Source organism: Chiloscyllium punctatum, chromosome 41 (genome assembly GCF_047496795.1).
Source record: "Chiloscyllium punctatum isolate Juve2018m chromosome 41, sChiPun1.3, whole genome shotgun sequence".
In the NCBI taxonomy this organism is placed as follows: Eukaryota; Metazoa; Chordata; class Chondrichthyes; order Orectolobiformes; family Hemiscylliidae; genus Chiloscyllium; species Chiloscyllium punctatum.
This window is the reverse complement of record NC_092779.1, coordinates 33,185,225-33,211,069: the sequence shown is the minus strand read 5'-3', so window position 1 is coordinate 33,211,069 and position 25,845 is coordinate 33,185,225. Positions and strand designations below refer to the sequence as shown.

Sequence of the window (25,845 nt, the reverse complement as noted above, 5' to 3'; positions counted from 1 at the left end):
CCATCTTCCTTCCTACCTTTCCACTCCACCCTCCGCTCTGACCTAAGACCATCAACACCCACCTTCATCTACCTATCGCTTCCAAGCTACCTTACCCCCCCCAGCCCCACCCCTCTCCAATTTATCTCCCAGCCCCCTTGCCTCCACCTCCTCTCCCCACCCTTCACTCCCATATTCCTGATGAAGGGCTTATGCCCGAAACATCAACTCTCCTGCTACTTGGATGCTGCCTGATCTGCTGTGCTTTTCCAGCGCTACACATTTTGACTCTGATCTCCAGCATCTGCAGTCTTCACTTTCTCCCTGTGACCCTCTGTTCTTTTACATGCATTGAGTTGGAAATGGTATTGATTATATGAACTCCTTGAAAAGAATTACCTCACAAAGATTTATGTAGGTGGCCTCAATTTTCATACCTGCTGTCAAAATGAGCTGCTTAAACCACTCAGATATTAACATGTCTAGTTTTATAACTCCAGCTGAAAGTAACACTGAACAAGTCAGTTTTTGATGAAATCTTTTTGAAGTTGGTTACTGTGGTGCAAAATCACATGGGGCTGCCTGTATTCTTTAACATAAGAACACAAGTTTATTACAAAAAAGAAAAAAGGAAACAAAGCTATATATTTATTAAAAACTTTAGAAATATCTTAATCTAAACTGCATTACAAAGTTTCAGCCTGTTTCCCAACAATAACCTTTGCAAGTTTTCAATCCCAGAGAAACATATCTCAACTCCTTAATTTCTTACTTAATTGACTCTTTCCAGTTCTCTTTCTTGGACTATGGAGACTATTTTATGATTTTTTTCCCCATTCTGTTGGCCTAAAATCCCTTTCAGCTCTGGTCAAATGTCTTTTCAGTTTTGACAATTTGAATATTCTATACTAACTCTCATAGGTTGGAGACACCTAAAACACTTGGGCTCGGGTGACTGTTTTCCTAAACTGAAGTCAAACTAAAACTATTGGCCGTTAGTTGTTTTCTCTGTCTGTCGTAAACTCAGCAGTTTAAACATTTCATCAATTAGCCACATGAGGATAATGCTAGGTACTTAATTGAAACTATTTCTTAGAAAATATGTATTTAGGTCACTTTTCCAATTTCCTGATCTCTTAATAATAGTTACCTTCACTAAACTACACCCAAAATTCACTGTCTGTAGTTTAGAGATTCAAATTCCTGATTAATGATATTATATTATACTATTTTATTACACTGGTCAGGTAATTTCCTGAAGGTTGGGGGTTGTATTGTTGAACTTAAAGCTATGACTGTTTAGTTGATGCCTTATATCCTTGGCAATGTCAACGTTTGTAGAATCTCAAATTCTTGGTGAATGGATGTTGATCTGAATCTCTCACGGGTGCTGGATTTCAGAATGTTGAGAAGAAAACAAGGAGGGAAAGAGAACGAGTCTTTCGGTCCCTGCTTTTACAAAGCCATGTTCTTTCTGTCTGCTGATCTGCCAAGTAACCTGCTGCGGTATGGCTCATTTGTACATTCCCAAAATTACACAATTCATTGCTTTTCCACGTTGGATATTTGCAGGCAACTTTCATTTCTGATAAGTGCACCTTATACATGTGTAAATTAAAGCAGCCTTGAATGTCCTTAGATAATGTGCCAAGTTCGGTTAGGATGATTATGTTTATTCCACATTCCACATTATTTTTATTCCTGAACTTGCCTCAATCTGTAGTTAGGTAATCACTGCATTGTTTTAGGTTCTTTTTTTTTCAAAACCCTTTTCATCCATGAAGGTCATGGGTATTAAAATCAGATAATGCACGTTGAAAATTAATCATCCATACTTTACCATTATTGTGTCAGGTTACAGCCATATTAAACATTAAAAATGTCACAAACAGGTATTGAAAACACTTGCTAAGACTTATGGAATGTTGGCCTTTACATTTAGGAGAATAGCATACAGGATTGTAAAATACACATTAGACCATTCCTAGATTGGTGTGAGATGTTCTGGGCACCATATCCTGGGAAGAGTAGCAGACTTCTTCCATGAATATTTACTTGAGATATGTTTATTTCTTCTTTTCCATGAGGAGTTTATGTCTGTTTTTTAGATATATTTGAAAAACTGATTTCTGTTTCATTATTGTAATGAAATGCCTCATTCCTAAAGCATGGCATTATTATACCATAAGCTACTGGTGCTTTTTAAACAACAATAGTTAATCTTTGAACATTGATTTAGTGAGTGCTAATTTTAAAATCTGCTGTAACAGATGTAGAAATCTAACATTTCTTCCTTTCACTGGACAATTAGCTGGAGTACCTAATAAACTTTTAATGGTCGAATAAAAACAGGATCAGAAAGAACATTCATTCTTCTGGCTTATAACATGGATACTTTAAATTATAGGTTATTCTACACTTAAACCAAATACCAATTTTCAACACATTTTTAATGTAACAATTGGACAAGACATTAGCTATAACAATAGCAACATCAACAGACAATAGACAGAAAGTTGGAATGCAGATTTGATCCTCCATACTCTATGGATTTCCTAATCCTAGCCATGCTATTTGGGAAATAGACTGGCAATAGAATTTGCTCACTCTCTGTGTAATCTGACTCTTATATCAGGGGCCACTGAATAGCAGTTAGGAGCAGGCATCATACAAGGATGTTGAATTTAACTGGTAATGTGCTCAGCACAAGTTAATGTCAAGAAAGCAAATCCACAGAATAAAACTGGGCTGTTTCTAGTCTCTACTTCTACACCTCATGGTGGATTTCCCTACCAAGAATTTAGAAGTTTGCAGACAATACTGTGAGATTTATAGTGGTGCTATCAGAGGGCTTCAATTTCCATGAATTTGCATAATGAGATAATGATTGAAACAAATAACTGAATTTAAAAATGACTCTTTTATAAATGCAACAAAAATGCAATTACTAGCAGTCTCGAAAAAAGATGAAAAATTCCAGAAATGCATAACAGATCAGTCAGCAGTTGTAAACAAAACAAGATTGGTGTAGTATCAGAACTGCATTCGAAATGTTAAACCTACCTGTGCTGTTTTGAGATGCCCACTGTCCTGTTGTGCACTTTCAGTCTTGAGAATACAAACTTGTCTGGTTCGCTTGTGTTTTTATACCTGGTTTGGGGTGTCAGATTGCTAGATAGTTTACCCAGTCCTCCTTGATTTCATCAGCCTTTTTTGTTTTAGGTCTAATCTATATCTTCAAGCCAAATCTATAGATAGTCAATAAACTGTGGCCTACTGTAGTATGATTCCAAACTCTGAGAAAATCAATGAGCTAGTTATGCAGCATGTTATTATTAATAAGAATATTATGATGAGTCAGTGCAAAACTTATTGCTTTGTCAGTATTAAAAGTTTCTGTATCAGGCTGTGCTGAGCACTGCAGTCCAATGACTATTATTTGCACAGATCTGACCATTCACTGATTTCAATCACTTCCTATTTCTCGCCATGGTGAACTGAAAAGCATTCAGTGTCTATACACTAGAGCCCTGTTGAAAAGCCAGTTACACTGCATTAGAATGAATAGGCAGAATATTTCCAGCAGATTAGTGACATGGTGAATCAGTTGGGACAACAGGCTGAGATTGGCAGAAATAGGATTCTTGAATCTGAGAATAAAAATATGGTTCATCAATCAATTTTTGAATGGCAAGGTGAGAATCTCAGTAGTGAGTGGCAAAAGACCTATTTGCATCTATTTCTATCCTATTTCTTATGCTAGGTTCACATTTCCATTCATTAGCATGCAATTATTACCTAATCTCACCTCACTGATGTGCAGTCTTCCATTCCCCCAGCTGATGGATAGAAACAAGATGATGACAATTTCCAACATGAACTCGGAGTAGATATCTGGTGAATCCAGCTTGCTGCTTGCTCCTCTGGACCTTCACTTTGGAACCAATCATCAATATCTTAGAGTACGCTTCATGGGCAGTGATCACGCACACCCCCTGTCTATTGGCATCCTTTGGAGACACATGCCAACCTCAGTGCATCTTCATGGTTTACCTCTGATCCTCTGATAGTATTGGACTTCACTGCTACACTTTGGAGCACATTGACGCCTTTCATTGGAATGCTGCTACCCAGGGACAGGCACCAGCCTCATGCATTTGATCAGGGTGTGTCTCGGCCTCCTTGTTTGCTCTCTTTGTGCTCACTCACTTTGGATGCTCACAGGATCTCTGCCTTGCTTCGCCTTTTTGTACATTGCCCCTTTGGCCAGAGTTTAAATACTCAAAGTATTTCTGTCTTGCTTCGCTGTTTAATGCAGACACAAAGACAAACATATGTTAAAAGTCAATGCATTATGTTATATGCTCAAGTCGTACTCCTTAATTACAATTTGGTGCAACAGTCTGGGAGCATTTAGCATGAACTCGAGGGCCAAGCAATTTTGTTGTATCACATAAATTACCCTATAATGGCTCAGTTTGCTACTTTGCTGAGAATTGTACTGGCTTAAAATGTTTAATAAATTAAAAATATTTGTGAACACCTGTAATGAGTCTTTGCTTTCATGTTGGTCTGCCTGTTAGTTAATTCCATTCCCAATTTTGCACTGAAGTTCATAACGAATTATAAAATAATATTCTACATTAAATAGGAAGCTCAAAAGAAACTCAAAAGGTAACTAAGACAGAACAGAAACTGTTTGTTGAAAAGATCTCAACTTCCATACTTCAACAAAGAATGGGAAACTTGCCCTTTAATTTTCTCTTCTTCTTTCTCTTGAGGGGCGGCACGGTGGCACAGTGGTTAGCACTGCTGCCTCACAGCGCCAGAGACCCGGGTTCAATTCCAGCCTCGGGCGACTGACTGTGTGGAGTTTGCACGTTCTCCCCGTGTCTGCGTGGGTTTCCTCCGGGTGCTCTGGTTTCTTCCCACAGTCCAAAGATATGCAGGTCAGGTGAATTGGCCATGTTAAATTGCCCGTAGTGTTAGGTAAGGGGTAAATGTCGGGGTATGGGTGGGTTGCGCTTCGGTGGGTCAGTGTGGACTTGTTGGGCCGAAGGGCCTGTTTCCACACTGTAATCTAATCTAATCTAAAAAAAAACTATCTGCCCAGATCTCTTAATGCCAAGTCTATATTGCAGACTATGATGGTTTGCAAAGTGTATGTGGCATATCACTGAACAATTGTCCTCATTGCAAACAATGAGAGGGAGGAATTTAGACTCCAGTGGAGACAGTTGTTATGCCCCACTGCTGCTGACTGAAACATCATTTGGCAGCCCACCCTCCGATACCTGGATGCTGAGCAGTGACATTGTACCAGGGGCTGTGTTAAATGATTCAGAGTGGGACATCTACTCAGTCCAGGAGATAATATCATTTCCAGAGAGCTGCAGGTTAATCAATTTGGAATGGTCCCATCAATGCCGAAATTGCGTAGTGGCTATGTACTGGATTGGAACTCATTTCCATATATCTGGTGGAGAGTGTTTGTGAGGATACAGGTGTTTTTCAACCTTGGAGAATTTTAAAATGATATGATCTGGATGAGAAATACACTGGATGTGTAGAACAGCCCAGCAGGAGAGAAAGACCATCATCATCCAAGGCAGGAGGAAGAAGATGAGGCATCCATCACCCCACAAGTCAGTCACAAGTGATCTATTCTGACAAACGTTCACTCAATGTGAAACGTTATACATAAAGCTCTGCAGGCTGTTCCACCCATCAGCCTGACCCACTGTGCCCCCTCATGTATTAAACACAACTTTTATCACACAGTTAATTATTGCACGATGACATTTTTTAAAAAGTTCCATAGAAGAGTCATTGGTTTCTCAAAACATCAATTCTGTTTTGCTGTCCAGAAATGCTGCCAGATTTGCAGTGTTTCTCCCGTTCTGTCTGTTTTTAATTCAGATTTCCAGTATCTGCAGTACTGTGTTCATTTAACTATTTTACACCTGCTCAAAGGGCTCTGTCATAAATGCAGTGAAAACATAATCAGGATGGTGATAATGAGCAAGATGTGGAAATGTTATTAATCATTACATTTTGTGTAGCATTATTTTAAAAAAGGAATGTTTTGCTAAACATGCATTCTTTCAGTTTGTCACCTATTTTGAAAGGCACAAGATGCATCTTATTGTTAGTGCAGCACAATCTCTCCAAGGGCTCTCTCTTCTTTCTGTTAACACTGTGGAATAAATACCAGCTTTTCTTAGGGAATTATTTGTGTTGTAAAGTGGAGGTTGACCGCTGCACCCCCACCACTCTGAGAACTAAAACCAAAACACCCAAAGAGGAGTACCTCACCCTATAATCTGCAACTTCTAGTGGTTAAGTAAAATAAATTCCTGGTACTTACTATTTATTTATCTAACTCTAACAGTGAACAAATTAACTAAACTATTAATAAACTGAATAAATCCGTTCTAACTACTAAGTATTCCTGAATAAAACAAGATTCTAACGGTATGCTGTTCCAATAAATATAAGTCCTATTCATATACAAAAAAAAAGAATTTAGTCTCTTCAAGCTATAGGGAGAGGCTGAACAGGCTGGGGCTGTTTTCCTTAAGCGTCAGAGGCTGAGGGGTGACCTTATACAGGTTTACAAAATTATGACGGGCATGGATAGGATAAATAGACAAAGTCTTTTCCTTGGGGTCGGGGAGTTCAGAACTAGAGGGCATAGGTTCAGAGTGACAGGGGAAAGATATAAAAGAGACCTATGGGGCAACTTTTTCACACAGAGGGTGGGACGTGAATGGAATGAGCTGCCAGAGGATGCGGTGGAGGCTGGTACAATTGCAACATTTCAAAGGCATTTGGATTGGTATATGAATAGGAAGGGTTTGGAGGGATATGGGCCGGGTGCTGGCAGGTGGAACTAGATTGGGTTGGGATAGCTGGTTGACATAGATGGGTTGGACTAAAGGGTCTGTTTTCATGCTGTACATCTCTATGACTCTAAGTTACAGCCAGATTACATGTCTTCTGGAATGTTCTGTGACTTCTCCCATTGTGTCTTCTGTCGGAAATCCTTCTTCTAATTCTTCTGTCAAGAATGTATTTTCCTCCAATTCTTTGATGTTGATACGATTATTATTAACATGATGCTTTCTCTAATATGTAGATGACTGTGAAAGCCAATTTCTCTCTCGGGAGAGCTGGGGAATGTTAGCTTTGGTGGATGGCAGTTAGCTCTGGGGACTTTGTCCAACTGCCATCTTCTTTTATACCCTTGATTACATATCAATTTATTTTACATAGGATTGATCCTATGTTGTCAAAAGCATCAGATTTACATTTAATAGGTATTTGGTATCTAAGTTGAAAAATGTGTTGCTGGAAAAGCGCAGCAGGTCAGGCAGCATCAAAGGAGCAAGAGAATCGACGTTTCAGGCATAAGCCCTCGGTATCTGAGTGCCTGGTTCAAATTGATTGGTTAAATTCAAAACCTGTTGTCCATGTTAAAACTGCTGCTTGGCCTACTAACTGTACAACATTCAGTTCGGGCTGTTTCTGTGCACCTACAAACCCCCAGGCTGCTGCTCACAGCCATATTTTTAAAATCTCTAAGCACTGAAAATACACCATCTTTTAAAGGGACCATGCAATGCTTTCCCCCAGTATTTAACAATTTTACAAACACCAAATTCTAATTTCCTGTTTCCTAATCTACAATTACTCTACCTAACTTTGCAACATTTGTTTGCAATGCAAGAAAACTTCCATTTCAATTGTACGAAAATCAAACTTAATTCATCTCTACTTCTATTGCACAAATCTTTCTTTGTGAATAAAGAAAGATAGAAATCTACTACAATGCCTTCTCTGTTTGAGCATTATTTTCATCTTGTATAGATGTCATCACTGACTAGTCAATTGTACTAAAAGGGGGCAAAGTGATGGCTCAGTGGTTAGCATTGCTGCCTCACACCACTAGAGACCTGGGTTTGATTCCATCCTTGGGTGACTGGCTGTGTGGAGTTTGTCCATTATCCCTGAGACTGCGTGGGCTTCCTCTGAGTGCTCCAGTTTTCGCCTACAGTCTAGTGATGTGCAGGTTAGGTGTATTGATGATGCTAAATTGCCCAAAGTGTCCATGGATGTGCAGGCTACGTGGATTAACCATAGGAAATGCAGGGTTACAGGGATGGGATGGGATGGGATGGGTCTGGGTAAGCTGCTGTTTGGAGGGTCAGCATGGACTGCAAGAGCCAAATGGCCTGCTGTAGGGATTCAATGAATATTTTCTTCCTGTAAAACTTAGGAGTTGCAATCTTGTACTTTTACCATGTCATTGTTTGTCCTTCTAAAAATATTTCTGCATATTATAGCATTTATCTCAGTGAACCTTTCTCCCTTCTCCATGAAGAGTTTGTATATTCCATTACTGATTAGTTTGTTAATACATTAACCGTTATGCTTGGTTAATAGAGGCTTGCTGATTCTCAGTATGTAATTTATGCTGCACGCTCAGCAATTTGCATTGAAAGGTTATCCACTTGTCCTCTGTTGATCCTTAGTAGCTGAAAACTACTTTTCAATGAATTTATTTGCATCATTCCCTTCCTCCTGTGAACATGACATGCTGACTCCAGCCCTGACTTTTCAGAATGCCCAGTCATGTTTAAGCTAGTGTCTATCATTGATTCTATAGTGAGTATTCTTCAAGGTCAACGTGATTCTCATTTTCTGTGGGTGATATTCAATTTGGGTGAAGGTGCAAAAATGGGTGATGGTGGATTAATTGCCCATTGAAGTCAATGGATAGGTAAATCAGGTGAGTATACAATTGACAGCTAATCTGCTACCATCTTCCTTGTTCCTCCCTGCATCTGCTCTGGCTAGATCTGTTACAATTTTATACATTGCAAACAGATCCCATCTCATTCTTCTGAACTCAAATGAATACAATCCCCGTCAACCCAATTTCTTATCAGAGTCCTGCATCCCTAGTACCAGCCTAGTGAAACTCTGCTGTACGCCCTTGAAATTGAAATTTATCACCATGTTTTGATGTAACCAGCCTTTCCTATGTTTTATTCTTTGAAAATAATAATATTTATTATGAAAACAACCTTTATTATTTTAATGTTCAAATACAAAACTGGAATATTTGATATTTATACATTATAATGATTTGCAGGTTGATGGTTTCAGTTTTCTGAGAGCGAGACTTCATTGGGCTAATAGAACATAGAACATAGAACATAGAACATAGAACAATACAGCACAGAACTGGCCCTTCGGCCCACGATGTGGTGCCGGACATTTGTCCTAGCTTAAGCACCTATCCATGTACCTATCCAATTGCTGCTTAAAGGTCACCAATGATTCTGACTCTGCCTCTCCCACAGGCAGCGCATTCCATGCCCCCACCACTCTCTGGGTAAAGAACCTACCCCTGACATCCACCCTATACCTTCCACCCTTCACCTTAAATTTATGTCCCCTTGTAACACTCTGTTGTACCCAGGGAAAAAGTCTCTGACTGTCTACTCTATCTATTCCCCGATCATCTTATAAACCTCTCTCAAGTCACCCCTCATCCTTCGCCGTTCCAATGAGAAAAGGCCTAGCACTCTCAACCTATCCTCGTACGACCTATTCTCCATTCCAGGCAACATCCTGGTAAATCTCCTCTGCACCCTCTCCAAAGCTTCCACATCTTTCCTAAAGTGAGGCGACCAGAACTGCACACAGTACTCCAAATGTGGCCTTACAGCTGCAACATCACTTCACGACTCTTGAATTCAATCCCTCTGCTAATGAATGCTAATACACCATAGGCCTTCTTACAAGCTCTATCCACCTGAGTGGCAACTTTCAAAGAGCTATGAACATCGACCCCAAGATCCCTCTGCTCCTCCACCTTACTAAGAACCCTACCGTTAACCCTGTATTCCGCATTCTTATTTGTCCTTCCAAAATGGACAACCTCACACTTGACAGGGTTGAACTCCATCTGCCACTCCTCAGCCCAGCTCTGCATCATATCTAAGTCCCTTTGCAGCCGACAACAGCCCTCCTCACTATCCACAACTCCACCAATCTTCGTATCATCTGCAAATTTACTGACCCACCCTTCGATTCCCTCTTCCAAGTCATTAATAAACATTACAAACAGCAGAGGACCCAGAACTGATCCCTGCGGAACTCCACTTGTAATTGGGCTCCAGGCTGAATATTTACCATCTACCACCACTCTCTGACTTCAAGCGCTTAGCCAGTTCTCTATCCAACTGGTCAAATTTCCCACTATCCCATGCCTCCTGATTTCCGCATGAGCCTACCATGGGGAACCTTATCAAATACATGTACACCAAAATCCATGTACACTACATCCACTGCTCTACCCTCATCCACATGCTTGGTTAAGCGCTGGGTCTGAATGTACCGAATTTAAAGTGTATTGGAACCTAGAGCCAAGTTAGATTATACAGTGCTTTGTGTTCAGATGTAACACAGTGATAGCAATATCCATGCAGTGGTGGACTGATGACTGTTAGGTCAACAGTTACATAGGAAAATGGATACTAGGAGCAGGACTACACCCTTGGCCTTTTGAGCTTGCTCTGCCATTTAATTTTATCATGGTTGATCCTCTATCCAAGTACCATATTCTTGCTTTCTCCCCATTACTTCTTGGTGCCTTTAAAATATAAAACATATTCAGTTAGTTGGCGTTCTATGGTGGAGAAATCTACAAGTTTAATAGCTTTTGAGTGAGGAAATGTGCCCCGAACTCAGTCCTAAATGGTTTATTCCATAACCTGAGAGTGTGTCCTCTGGTTCTAGACTCCCCGATCAGGGAAAACATCCTCCCCGCATCTGGTCTGTTACAATTTTATACATTGCAAACAGATCCCATCTCATCCTTCTGAACTCTAGTGAATACAAGCCCTCTTGAAGCAATCTATTCTCACAGGACAGTCCTGAATTCTCAGTACCAGCCTAGTGAAACTCTGCTGCACTCCCTTTGTAGAAAGTATATCCTTTCTTAAGTAGGGAGACCCAAACTTGCATACAGCACTCCAGGTGTGGTCTCCTATATAACTGCACTAAGACTTCCCTACTCTGAATATCAAATCATCTTGCAATTAAGGCCAATATACCATTTGTATAATTAATTGTTATTATTCACTTACAACATAATATGGGGCTTGTTTTAGCTTGGAAGGAAGAAGAAAGATAAGAATGTTTTAACTTAGCAAGTCATTGCAATCTGAAATGCATTGCTTGAAGGATAATGGAACATGATTCAATAGTAACGTTCAAATGGAAACTGTGTATAGTTATTGTGGAATTACTTTCAGGGTGCTTGCGAAAGAGCAAGGGTGTAAAACTAATTTGAATAGCTCTTTGAAGAGCTGACACAGACAAGGCAGGTAGAATGGTTTCCTTCAAGGTTGTATCATTGGTTGAAGAGTTCTACTGCAGAAAGGCTGCCAACATCATCAAAGACCCCTCTCACTCTAGTGATACTCTCTTCCAACCTGTTCCATCAGGCAAAACGTGCAGAAGCTGAAACGCACGTACCATCAGCTTCTTCCCTGCTGTTATTAGACTCTCTAATTTTAAATCTAATGTTGATCTTGCTTTTATGCACCTCCTGTGCATTTATAACCTTGTATGCATTGCTCTGTCTAAACACCCTATGATTTGTATGTTCTTGTACACTATGATCTGCCTGTACTGCACACAAGACAAAACTTTTCACTGTACTTAGGTACAAATCAAATCAAAGACAGTTCTTTTGTTATCAACTTTATAAAGGAGGTTGCTAAGCCGCTGGTGAGGATACTTGCCTCCTCACTCTCCATGGGAGTCGCACCGGAGGATTGGAAGGAGGTGAATGTTGTTCCACTTTTCAAGAAGGGTCATAGGGAAATCCCTGGCAATTACAGACCAGTCAGTCTCACGTCTGTGGTCAGCAAAGTTGTGGAAAGAATTCTGAGGGATAGGATTTATAACTATTTGGCAAAGCATTGTGTGATTAAAGGCAGTCAGCATTGCTTTGTGAGGGGAAGATCATGCCTCATAAATCTTATTGAGTTCTTTGAGGACGTGACAAGACAGGTTGACGACAGTCGAGCAGTGGATGTGGTATATGGATTTCAGCAAGTCAATTGATAGGGTTCCCCATGGTAGGCTCATTCATAAAGTCAGGAAGTATGGGAGACAGGGAGATTTGGCTGTCTGGATTCAGAATTGGCTGACTGACAGAAGGCAGAGAGTGGTTGTAGATGGAAAGTATTCTGCCTGGAGGACAGTGTTGAGTGGGGTCCCGCAGGGCTCTGTTCTTGGGCCTGTGCTCTTTGTAGTTTTTTATAAATGACTTGGATGAAGAGGTTAAGGGGTGGGTTAGTAAATTTGCAGATGACACAAAGGTTGGAGGTGTCGTCGATAGTATAGAGGGCTACTGCAGGCTGCAGCGCGACATAGACAGGATGCAGAGCTGAGCTGAGAAATGGCAGATGGAGTTCAACCTGGATAAATGCGACGTGATGCATTTTGGAAGGTCAAACTCGAATGCTGAATATAGGATTAAAGACAGGATTCTTGGCAGTGTGGAGGAACAGAGGGATCTGGGTGTGCAAGTATATAGATCCCTCAAAGTTGGCACCCAACTGGATACGGTTGTTAAGAAAGCATATAGTGTTTTGGCTTTCATTAACAGGGGTTTAAGAGCTGCGAGGTTTTGCTGCAGTTCTACAAGTCCCTGGTGGGACCACACTTGAAATATTGTGTTCAGTTCTGATCGCCCTACTATAGGAAAGATACAGAGGCTTTTAAGAGGGTGCAAAGGAGGTTTACCAGGATGCTGCCTGGACTGGAGGGTTTGCCTTATGAGGAAAGGTTGAATAAGCTCGGACTTTTCTCTCTGGAGAGAAGGAGGAAGAGAGGAGACCTGATCGAGGTGTACAAAATAATGAGACGAATAGAGTCAAAAGCCAGAGACTTTTCCCCAGGGCAGGATTGACTGGTGCAAGAAGTCATAGTTTCAAGATATTAGGAGGAAGGTATAAAGGAGACATCAGAGGTAGGTTCTTTACGTAGGGAGTTGCGAGTGTATGGAATGTGTTGCCAGCTGTGGTGGTGGAAGCAGAGTCATTGGGGACACTTAAGTGACTGCTGGACATGCACATGGATAGCAGTGAGTTGAGGGGTGTGTAGGTTAAGTTACTATATTTTACATTAGGATTAAGTCTCGGCACAACATCATGGGCCTAAGGGTCTGTTGTGTGCTGTACTTTTCTATGTTCTATGTTCTATTAAGATTGCATGTGTTAGATTTTATCACATCTTGTCCATGAACAGGATTAAACCAACGGCTAATGCAGAATTAGAGAATATTTGACTCACCCAAGGTGTCCTCCAAGGAGCAGGAGAATCGACGTTGCGGGCATAAGCCCTTCTTCAGGAATGAGGCTGGTGTGCCAAGCAGGCTAAGATAAAAGGTAAGGGCGGGGGGGGGGGAATTTGGGGGAGGGGCGCTGGGAATACGATAGGTGGATAGGTATTCCCAGCGCACCCCCCCCAACCTTTTATCTCAGCCCGCTTGGCACACCAGCCTCATTCCTGAAGAAGGGCTTGTGCCCGAAACGTCGATTCTCCTCCTTCTTTGATGCTGCCTGACCTGCTGCGCTTTTCCAGCAAGACATTTTTCAGCTCTGATCTCCAGCATCTGCAGTCCTCACTTTCTCCTCACCCAAGGTGTCCTACTGTTTTACTCAATGTAATCATCCAATTTCTTTGCTGTGTGAATTCTGTCATTCTGATGACCACTTTTAGGAAGGAGAAAAATGTGGTGAGAGGGTGTGCACAAAATTACAGCAAGTGTAACCCTCAAGTATAAATATTTTACATATCACTTCAATTATCATTTGTCAATCTTTCTAAGAATGAAATTTGTTTTCAAGCTTTGCTGAACAATGTAGAACTAGAATGTTGATAATTCTGGCTAAGAAAACTAAGTTAAAAATAGTGAAAATTATTAAAATCTTCATCGACAGTAATGCTAAAATTAATCATCTTGCATAAGTGAAGCAGGTCATTAGTAAACTGAGGCTCACCCTACTGCTCCCTTTTAACGGTATTCTCAGGTTATTAGGATCAAAATGTCTTCATTTGTTTTTAGATTAGATTACCTTACAGTGTGGAAACAGGCCCTTCAGCCCAACAAGTCCACACTGACCCGCCACCCACCAATAACCCTACATTTACCCCTTACCTAACACTACGGGCAATTTAGCATGGCCAATTCACCTGACCTGCACATCGATGGACTGTGGGAGGAAACCAGAGCACCTGGAGGAAACCCACGCAGACACGGGGAGAATGTGCAAACTCCACACAGTCAGTCGCCTGAGGCGGGAATTGAACCCGGGTCTCTGGCACTGTGCCACCATGCCGTCCACTGTGTTGCTTGGGTAAATTTAATCTCCAAAGTATCATAACTAGAATTTAAAAAATCATTTTTGAATCACAACATTTGGCTCTTTACTGTATAACTCATTTAATCTTAATTGTCAGGAATCATTACAGTACATAGGCTAAATCTGAATTAAAACTTCAAAGAGCTGGAAGCACATTTTATTCAAGTCTCTTTCGAAAATGGGCTTAATTTACATTAGCTTTTAGTTTATTATCTTGCTCTTTTGATAATTTTAATGCCAATGCAACACATTTAATTCTGTTAGATACTTAATTGCATTTGTATTTGTGTGGCAGTCACATGGTGACGCGACGTGACAGTCTTCCAATCCTGCCCTTCCTTGCTTGGCCCAGTGGTCACTCGGTAGCCTGGAATGGCAGTCTCCCGGCCCAGTGTGGCGGTCACACGGCGCCCCCACCCAATGGTCTTTCAGCCTGGCATAGCCTCAGCATTGACCTCTCACCTAGAGATGATTCCATTGTGGTCTCCCAGCCCTGGCGGCCTCAAGATGAAGCCTGGCATGATCTGGAGTCAACGCCTGTCACAGATTAGAGGCGAGATGCCAGTGTGGACTGGGTTAGAAGGACTGTTATTCTGAGCTTTTTATTTCTTTATTTTCTAGTTTGTTCCAATGATCTGTGTTATGGACTAGGCCAGACCACTCAAAAAATTCTTAAGCAGGCAGCCCCAGACCATAACTTTGCAATTTGTTTCGGTAAGTGTACAGTGAAAATTACTCTGAGTAATTTAGCTAGGTTGACTAGTAGATTTTAAGACAAACAAAACTTTATTCACAAAATTACACAACGAAACACAAATAAAGAACCCCTATAGAACTCAGTCTATCCAAACTAGACTTAATTATGCTGTTCCGAATATACACAACAGTCCCAATAAGCAAACTCCCTTTAAAACCCAGTATAAATGTATCATGTGCTTACAGGTTGATGTTGAAGGGCAGAAAGAGAGAGAGTTTCCACACAGCTCACTATTGAACTCCTTACCAGTTCAGGACTGAACTAAACTGCTCAGCTCAGCTAGAGAGCTGACCAGTCCCCTTTCTTTATACAGATCACTTCTAAAACATGACCTCTTTGGCCTGAAGTCTCATCAGTTTACATATAAACAAAAGGCCTCTCAAAATCCTTTTCACCTCTGAACCAAACCAGACTGATCAGAGCCTGGCCTAGTTTATTACCCCTCTAAAAAAAATCAAGGACAGAGAATCCTTGAGCCAAGGAACAGCTTTTAGAAAAAAAAAGACACTAGCTTTGTGATGTCTCCCCCCTTTAAAAAAAAACCATCAATGCCAAAAGATAGCTTCATTTTTAACCCTTCAAAACCCGATTAGTAGACTAAACACAGATATACACTATATTAACTATAAAGATGCAAACATGCACAACCCCATGCAAATTCAGGCCACGGTAAACCCACTAACAAATGCCACCGAGTCTCATTCGAACCTTGATAATGCATCAGCAATCATGTTTTCACGACCTGCCAAATGCACAATTGTCAAATTGAATGGCTGCAACAACAAGCTGCATCTAAACAGTCTGGCATTTTGTTCTTAAACTATTTCACAAATGTCAATGGTTTGTAATCAGTGTATGCGATTGTCTCAGATGCATTGCCATTAATATAAACACTGAAATATTGTAATGTGAACACCAAGGTTAAGGTTTCTTTCTCCACCATTGACCATTTCTGTTGATGAATGTTCAACTTCCTGGAAAAAATACCTCATGGGTCTTTCTATCCCTTCATCATCCTCCTTCAGGAGCACCACACAACACCCACATCTCTGGTATCGATAGCCACCTTGAAAGGCTTCGTGTAATCCGATGTGGCTAACACTGGGGCAGTGGTTAACACTGTTTTTAGGCTGTCAAATGCCTTTTGACAATCTGCTGTTCACTGAAACTTCTTGCCCTTTTTTAACAATTCAGTGAATGGAGCAGCCACACTGCTAAAGTTCAGCATAAATGTTCAGTAAAATCTACTCAACTCCAGGAACTGTAGAAATGCTTATTTCATTGACGGTGAGGGCAATTCCTCAATTACTTTCGCTTTCACATCCCATGGGGCTATTTGTCCAATAACATGGCCAAGGAAGGTGACTTGGCCTTTGGCAAATTCACTTTTAGCTAGGTTTACCAACAAGCCTGCCTTCTGAAGTCGATCGAACAAGTCCGTTAAATGCTGTAAATGTTCCTCCCATGAATGACTAAAAATCACCAAGTCATCAATGTACACCACACAATTGGGTAGTCTGGCAATGACCCTATTAGTCAGTCTCTGAAATGTGGCTGGAGCGTTTTTCATATGAAATGGTATGACTTTGAACTGGTATAGTCCATTTGGCATTATGAAAGCTGAAATTGCCTTTGCTGTCTCTGACAGAGGAACTTACCAGTAGCTTCTGAGCAAGTCCATCTTAGAAATGTAAGTTGCTTATCCCACTTTTTTGACACAGTCCTCCAATCATGGAATTGGATATGCATCAGTCTTTGTAACAGCGTTGACTTTGCGATAGTCTACCTATAACTGTTGGGTACCATCTGACTATGGGTGAGCTCCAGTCACTGTAACTCACTTCGATTATGACATTTTGGAGCATGTGCTCTATCCCCTTCTGAACCTGTGCCAACTTTAGAGGGTTGTGCCTGGAAGGATTTTGCTTAATTGGACCAACATCATGCATAATTAGGTTAGTACTTCCCAGTTTTTTTGTGCATAATAACTCTTTCAGGTCATTTTGATTTTCTTGTAGAAGGTAACTCAATAATTTATCCCAATTTTTGACAACTTCCTCGTTGTCCAATTTGATTTGAGGAATGTCCAATTCAGAATCCTGTGAACTTGGTTCTTCCTTCTGTGCTTTAAGAATTAACACCTTCTCCTCTTGCTTTCCGTCCCTGTCAAAATACCTTTTGAGCATATTCACATGACACACTCTGTGAGATTTCTTACTGTCTGGAGTCCTTATCAAGTAGTTCACCTCACTCAATTTCTTTTCAATTTGGTAAGGTCAACTAAACCTTGCTTTTAAAGGCTCATCTGTTACTGGAAGTAACACCAATACCTTATCAGCAATCGCAAAATTGCAATTATGTGATTTCTTATTCGCTTCCTGTTTCATTGTATGCTGTGATACTTTTTTTTTAGATTAGATTAGATTACTTACAGTGTGGAAACAGGCCCTCCGGCCCAACAAGTCCACACCGCCCCGCCGAAGCGTAACCCACCCATACCCCTACATCTACATCTACATCTACCCCTTACCTAACACTACGGGCAATTTAGCATGGCCAATTCACCTGACCTGCACATCTTTGGACTGTGGGAGGAAACCGGAGCACCCGGAGGAAACCCACGCAGACACGGGGAGAACGTGCAAACTCCACACAGTCGGTCGCCTGAGGCGGGAATTGAACCCGGGTCTCCGGCGCTGCGAGGCAGCAGTGCTAACCACTGTGCCACCGTGCCGCCCACTTTTAAATGCTGTCTTGCCAACTCTCCAGCTCTAATTAATCATTCTCTGAAATTTGACACAGAGTCCAAATGGGTGGTCTCTAAATTCTGACTTATTAATTTCTCCTTTACTCAATTTTAATGGTCCTCTTACTTCATGCCCAAAAGTTAATTCAAATGGAATGAATTTGGTTGATTCATTTGGTGCTTCTCTGATCGCACAATGTACAAACAAAACTCCCTTATCCCAATCATCTGGATAGTCCTGACCATGAGCCCTCAACATGGTCTTCAGTGTTTGATCCCATCTTTCTAGTGCTCCCTGCAATTCTGGATGGTATATAATAGATTCGAATGGCTTTATTCCCAAGTTATCCATAACCTCCTTGAATAGTTTGGATGTGAAGCTTGATCCTTGATCTGACTGGATCTGTATTGGTAGTTTGTATCTAGTAAAAGATTTAAATAATTCTTCTAGCTGTGATGTTGCATAATGGGATTGCCTCTGGAAACCTAGTTGACACAACCATGATTGTTAATAAATACTTATTCCCACTTTTTGTTTGAGGTAAGGGAGCTATGCAATCAAGACTCTTGTGAAAGGTTCCTCAAATGCTGGAATAGGTATTAAAGGTTCAGGTTTTATTACTGCCTGTTGTTTTCTGATTAGCTGACATGTATGACATATCTGACAAAATTCAACTACATCCTTGCGTAGTCCAGGCCAGTAAAAATGTCTTTGTATTTTAGCCTATGTTTTCCTCACCCCTAAATGACCTCCAAGTAGTAGCTCATGCACCATTTGCTGCACCTCCTTTCTATACCCTACTGGCAAAACAATCTGATGAATCTCTGCCCATTTCTCATCTGCTTGAATGTATGATGGTCTCCATTTCCTCATTAACATGTCAATAACACACAGGATTGCATTAACTTTCTTTATCTGTAAATGCCTTTTGATATAACTGTTTTAAGTTCTCATCTTTCTGCTGTAGTTCAATCATCTTAGCAGAGCTAAAGATACTGGCACGTTTACCTATTTGCTCCTTCTCTGTTTCACTTATCTGATCAAAAAAAGTCTTGGTTAACAATATGTCAGTTTCCTTATCTGTGCCTATTGATCTCTCCTGCTTTAACTTGCGCCTCTGTGATCTTGTAATCACACAATCTGAGAAAATTCTTGGATAAACATTCTCCATTTCTTCAGCTGCCTGTGTCTCCACTGGCTTTTCAACTAGAGTAGGCAGCACACCTACCAGTGAATCAGCTATATCATTTGCAAGGACAAATTATATTCCTGGAGCTGAGAGTTTGTCCAGTGCACCGACAAATTCTCCACTCTTCTCTGGACTCTCTAGCCTCACTTTACATAATTGAGCACTTGTTGTCTCACCATGAATCCCTGTTACCAGTACCTTTTCTGGCAGTAGTCCCTCAGGAGTACATATCTCCTCATCCTTCAGCATTACAGACTGAGAGGATCCTGTGTCCCTTAATATTGTAACCTCCTTACCAATGACTTCTGGTCTATGTGAAGAAACTTTACCCATGCATGTATATTTTTTAAGCACTTCCTCCTTAAACAGCTGATTATCTTGTACATTTTGAGTCAGTTGTCTAATTTCCCTTGTGCTATTTGTCACAAGCCAACAAAACTTCCAGACCTGTCTGGTTTTCCTACGTCTGCCTTTCTCCTAGCCCACCAACACTGTGATTTTGTGCGGCCCACTTTATTACAATGAAAACACTGGGACTTTTTACCTTCTTTGTCCCCCTCAAGGGTTTATTTTTTACCCTGTGGTAAGTTCTCCTTATGATCTTCGCTGAGATCTACCTTTCCCTTTCCACATGAGGATTTCCCTTTGCCCCAATTTCTCTGCTTCATGGACTGAAATTGACTCTGGAAGCCAAACCGTGTTGTATGGACCAGCTCATAATCATCAGCCACTTCAGCTGCTAACCTTGCTGTTTTAACTCTGCTCTTCCACATGAGTTTTGCACTATATCCTCAAAGAGCCTACCCTCAGCCTTTATCTCCAGCCTTTTAAGCTGACTTTCCTTTTTAAGTGTCAATTTTGAAGTTCAAAATCTCTGTCTTTTTCTTTCTCTGCTCTCTCTTTGCCCCTCTCTTCTGCTTTTAATCGTAAATCAAACTGTTTTATTTCTGCTGCCCTTTCCTTCTCTCTTGCCTCTAACTCAAACTTCCTCATTTACGATTGAATTCTTGCCATCTCTATAGATTCTGATGGTTTCTCCAGCAAGTTTAAATGCTGAGCTACTGCTGTAATTATCTCTCCTTTCCTCATAGAAGCAGGCAGTTCCAATTCCAGCTTCTCTGCTAATTCCTGCACCTTGGTCTTATTCAGTTTTTGCAAAACTTCCAAAGTCACCACATCCACTTTCAGAAAACTTCTGGCGACTGAAAGACCCATTACTATTCTAAGCTTTGTCTACCCAACCAAACCAACACTCGAAATAAAGACACTAGCACCTACCACTCACTGTTTAAAATCCCGCAAAGAACCCCCAGACTGTTATGGACTAGGCAAGACCACTCAAAATGTTCTTAAGCAGACAGCCCAGACCATAACTTTGCAATTTGTTTCATTAAGTATACAGTGAAAACTACCCGGAGTGAGGTAGCGAGGTTAACTTCTAGAGTTTAAGATAGACAAAAATCTATTCACAAAATTACACAATGAAACACAAAGAACAGAATAAAGAACCCCTACAGAACTCAGTCTATCCAAACTAGACTTAATTATGCTGTTCCGGATATACACAACAGTCCCAATAAGCAAACTCCCTTTAAAACCCAGTATAAATGTATCATGTGCTTACAGGTTGATGTTGAAGGGCAGAAAGAGAGAGAGTTTCCACACAGCTCACTATTGAACTCCTTACCAGTTCAGGACTGAACTAAACTGCTCAGCTCAGCTAGAGAGCTGACCAGTCCCCTTTCTTTATACAGATCACTTCTAAAACATGATCTCTTTGGCCTGAAGTCTCATCAGTTTATATATAAAACAAAAGGCCTCTCAACATCCTTTCCATCTCTGAACCAAACCAGACTGATTGGAGCCTGGCCTGGTTTATTACCCCCCTAACAAAAAAATCAAGGACAGAGAATCCTTGAGCCAAGGAACAGCTTTTAGAAAAAAAAGGGACTAGCTTTGTGACATCTATAATGCTGGATTTTTAATTTTTTTTATTTTTCATTTTTTTTTCTGTAAGAATTTATACTGAAGAATCTGTACCTAGGTACCTTTGTTTCTAAGGTGGCGTATTAGTGGTGACTTGTAAACCTTTCACTGCACTCGTGGGTACGTGTGACAGTAAAGTTGATTCAGTTCAACATTCAAGTACCATATACTTGAAAGAAAAACAACTTGTTTCAGGGAGCCTACTGTATCCTTCAGTCCCTCCACAGCCTTATTTCTTTTCTCAATCTGTATTCAAGTTTTTGGTTTATATGCTACCTGGTAAGGTCTCAGCAAATTTAATCTTCAACTGGACAAAAGTTTATCCTTTTTCATCCCCAAAGATTCTTGTTATTTTCCTTAATTCTTCTTTTTGAAATTGTCTGTTTATTTGTCTTTCTCTTGCTTTTACCAATTATTTTGTTTCTGTCTGTCTTTTGCCCTTATTAATACAGATGCTGTCAGGTTTCTTGATACAGGTAACCTCACCTGTGAGGCATTTAGTACATTTAAGCCAAGTCTCCATTTTGAATTAGAACACTACCTACTCCTGTATACAAAGCCATGCTAATAATCCTTTTGAAACAAATGATCTAATACAGTGAGAGGCAACAATTACCTCTGTTTGAATTCACATTGCTTTACCTGGCGAGACATGAAAGAAAAGGTATGAAATGTGATCTTTAAACCTCATTGCACAGGTGAAGATTTCTTTGTGTCACATGCACATGTGAAAATCACAGCAATGATTTTTAAAGCCACTTGTGTCACTAGGTTTGTACAATATTTCTAACGAATATTCCAGCTCTCTTTCATTTGAACTCTATTCTCCTTTGCTTAGAGTTGGGTTACACACACACACACTTACATACACACAAATTCAATTCAGAGAGTCCCTACAGTGCAGAAGCAGGCCAATTGGCCCATCGAGTTCACGCTGACCCTCCAAAGAGCATCCCACCCAGAGTCACCTCCCTACCCTATCCCTCTAACCCTGCAATGCCCATGACTAATCCACCTAGTCTGCACATTCCTGGATGATATGGATAATGATCTTGGCTAATCCACCTAACCTGCACATCTTTGGATTGTAGGAGGAAACCAGAGCACCTGGAGGAAACCCATGCAGACATGGGAGAATGTGCAAACTCCACACCGACAATGACCTGAGGCTGGAATCAAAGCCGGGTCCCTGGCTATTGTGCCACTGTGCCAACTCAATCATATATCAAAATGTGATGGTCATATTATATTTGATATAGGTTATATTGAAGTAATGTAATATTTCTTACAAATCTTCTGGTGACATCTTTTCTACTTTTGCTATATTGTTGTGATGTGACAGATATTGGGAAAAATTTAGTTGAGAACCATAGAACATAGAAAAATACAGCGCAGTACAGGCCCTTTGGCTCTCGATGTTGCGCCGATCCAAGCCCACCTAACCTACACTAGCCCACTATCCTCCATATGCCTATCCAATGCCCGTTTAAATGCCCATAAAGAGGGAGAGTCCACCACTGCTAAATCAATCAGAGTTTAGACTTGTTAGGTTGGAATTTAAATTACCTGAGTCTCTGCTGGTATGGAGGGTACTGTAGGAGATACTGGTAAGAAGGTGGGAAATCTAAAAAAAACATTTCTGCCATATGTTGTGAAATTATTAACTGTATAGCAAGCACAGTTTTCTACCCAAACCCTACGTTTTTTTAAGAAATGCTTTCTTGTTAGATGCAGTTATCATCATATGTGCCCTCTGAGACAGTTACAAAACACAGAAACAGATTGTAATACTATGTCTGAGTTAAAGGGCTATGGCAAAGTTCTAATGATAATTGGGGTCTTGCCCCACTTTTCTTTCTGCTGGGAACAGTCTGTTAATGAAATCCCATCCATTATGTTCATGTGGGCTCTTACTAGCTAATTTCTTAGTCGTTTTCCTTATGTTTAGAACTGTTTCCCTCCACCAATCATAAAAATGTCAATCATATAGGACACATTTTAGATCCAGTTCTCAGTTCAGAAGCATTGTAAGTTCAGTCATTTAAACTCATTAACACGTATAATTAGTACTTTCTGTATAAAATGTGGTCTAGAATTAAGGATGTGTATTTATTAGTCAGCACATGATGAAATTTCTGAGAGGACAGAATTGAGGACATTTTTTTCCAGACAGAGAGGCAGGGCAAATAGTCACCTAATTCAGTCCCTCACACTATTGTGGTTCGTTCATGATTATAATTACATGAAAAGGTGTAGTGATTGGAATAAGAGTCAGGTGGATCTTATTGACCATGCGATCTTTGATTGGAGTTGTTAACCTGAGCAGTTAGGGAGCCCTGGCTGATAGATATAAACAGGAGATTCAGAGACACTTCTCATTCTAGGGACTGGCTCTAAGGTGGCTAATCAGAGTTTATGTACCATGCACGTGTAAATAAAGCTTGACTTGGTAATGGGATACTGGCCTCTGTAAAGTTATTTCAACAGATTTGCATTGAACTATTCTATTGATTTACTCTATGTGGTATAGAGTCATAGAGATGTACAGCATGGAAACAGACCCTTCGGTCCAACCCGTCCATGCCGACCACATATCCCAACTCAATCCATTCCCATCTGCCAGCACCTGGCCCATATCCCTCCAAATCCTTCCTATTCATATAATCATCCAAATACCTCTTAAATGTTGCAATTGTACTAGGCTCCACCACATCCTCTGGCAGCTCATTCCATACACATACCACCCTCTGCGTGAAAAAGTTGCCCCTTAGGTCTCTTTTATATCTTTCCCCTCTCACCCTAAACCTATGCCCTCTAGTTCTGAACTCCCTGGCCCCAGGAAAAATAAACTTTGTCTGTTTACCCTATCCATGCCCCTCATAATTTTGTAAACCTCTATAAGGTCAGCCCTCAGCCTCCGATGCTTCAGGGAAAGCAGCCCCAGCCTGTTCAGCCTCTCCCTGTAGCTCAAATCCTCCAACCCTGGCAACATCCTTGTAAATCTTTTCTGAACCCTTTCAAGTTTCACAACATCTTTCCGATAGGAAAGAGACCAGAATTGCACACAATATTCCAACAGTGGCCTAACCAATGTCCTGTACAGCCGCAATATGACCTCCCAACTCCTGTACTCAATACTCTGACCAATAAAAGAAAGCGTACCAAACGCCTTCTTCACTATCCTATCTACCTGTGACTCCACTTTCAAGTAGATTAGAATCTGGAGGCTGAAAGTAAGTCAGAAGGTGGAGAGAGGAAGATAAACAACAAGCTAGAATCATAGCAGTTTCAAAATGTATTAGGAAAGGTGTTCCAGCTTTAATTTCTTCCAATAAGATCATGAGAGAGTAAAATGTTTCTCTTGTCAAAAAGTGAGTTTTTTGGCATTACTCAAAGTATTAACTACAATAGTTAGTATTTGTTCAATTTGGGGAGATGAAATGTAGAACAGGAAGGTTCTATTGATAACACTTTTATATTTGAATGATATTCAGAGTGTAAGTGGTCACTTGTGTGATCCAATTGTCCTGCTGTCTTCTTGGGCACCAAAACTATCTTGTTATTTTTCAATGTAGATGAATTGACCAATGACCGCTACCCTAAAAAGGGGGCGATCCTGGTGGATGGTGTGGTCTTGAATGGGCCTCTTCTGGATGCAAAAGCAGGAGAGAAGTTTGTTGAGGAGGCATTCCCAATCATCATGGAAGATGCCATAAAGAAAGCAACTGATGTCAATGAAAAGGTACAAACACAAAGTAATAATCAGTCATGCAGTATATCAACAATGTTAAAACACTTTGGCAAATGCAAGTCTCTGACAGTTGAGCACCAGCTTTACAGGATTTTTCACAAAAACTGTCATTTTCTATTGACATTTGTACTCTGGTAGTGATACCTACAAGCAATTTTTTATTATCTTGAACTAAAGTGATCTTGAAATAATTTGTGATGTATTGTGATGTATCTTGATCTTAATGTTGAACAACATCTTGATCTTAATGTTGAATAACAATGTAGAACCACCTTTTAGATATCTGGCTGATACAACATGGGAGAAGGATGCAAGACTTAGTTATTATCTATACTTATTTGTCAAATTATCTTACTCTCAAGATGTGGATGAAAGGGGTTTCTCAACATATTTCCTTCAATCAATTTTCTGCTTTTAATCATAGCTTGACAAATTGTTGTTGAATTTTAGGATTAGTAGTTGTTGCATTGAATACATCATAAATAGGTGAAGAGGGCACTCAGTATGCCTTCCCCATAATGTTATAACTTATTACTGTAATACAGCTCTTCCTTAAAGCTTTTCCCTACAGTATAACAACAAAGCTAAAAAAAAAGTTTATTTTTAAATCAGGGTTTCTACTTCCGGAGTTTTCAGGCCAATGCACATGCAACAACCTGCTCTGAAAACTCTGTCCAATTTCTGCAGCTGTGTCAAATTCCAACACAACAGCTGAGAATCCACAAGTTCTGAAATAATCAACAACATTCCAATCAAAACAACCCATAGCATTCTAAAAACAAAATTAATTCGTACCATCAGATAACATTAAACCAACATTCTGAGCTTTGCATTTCCCAACTTCTCCAACTGTACAATGAGAAACTCTTGTTAAAATGAAAATGCCTATGGTTTCCTGTTTAACTGTAAAAATAATGCAACTATTATTTTAAAGAGATGGAATGATTTTAAATGGCATACTTCAGCAGTGTGTTCTGAAAAGGTAA

General features: G+C 40.4%; 1 protein-coding gene across 1 annotated transcript in view; it reads left to right on the top strand.

Moving 5' to 3' along the window:
- LOC140464977 (acidic amino acid decarboxylase GADL1-like) overlaps window positions 1-25,845 on the top strand; it is a 123,105-nt gene that overhangs the window by 5,488 nt on the left and 91,772 nt on the right. Inside the window, exon 2 of the mRNA XM_072560687.1 lies at window positions 24,684-24,850. Coding sequence (XP_072416788.1) covers window positions 24,684-24,850 — 167 coding nt within the window. The remainder of the gene's footprint in view (window positions 1-24,683; window positions 24,851-25,845) is intronic.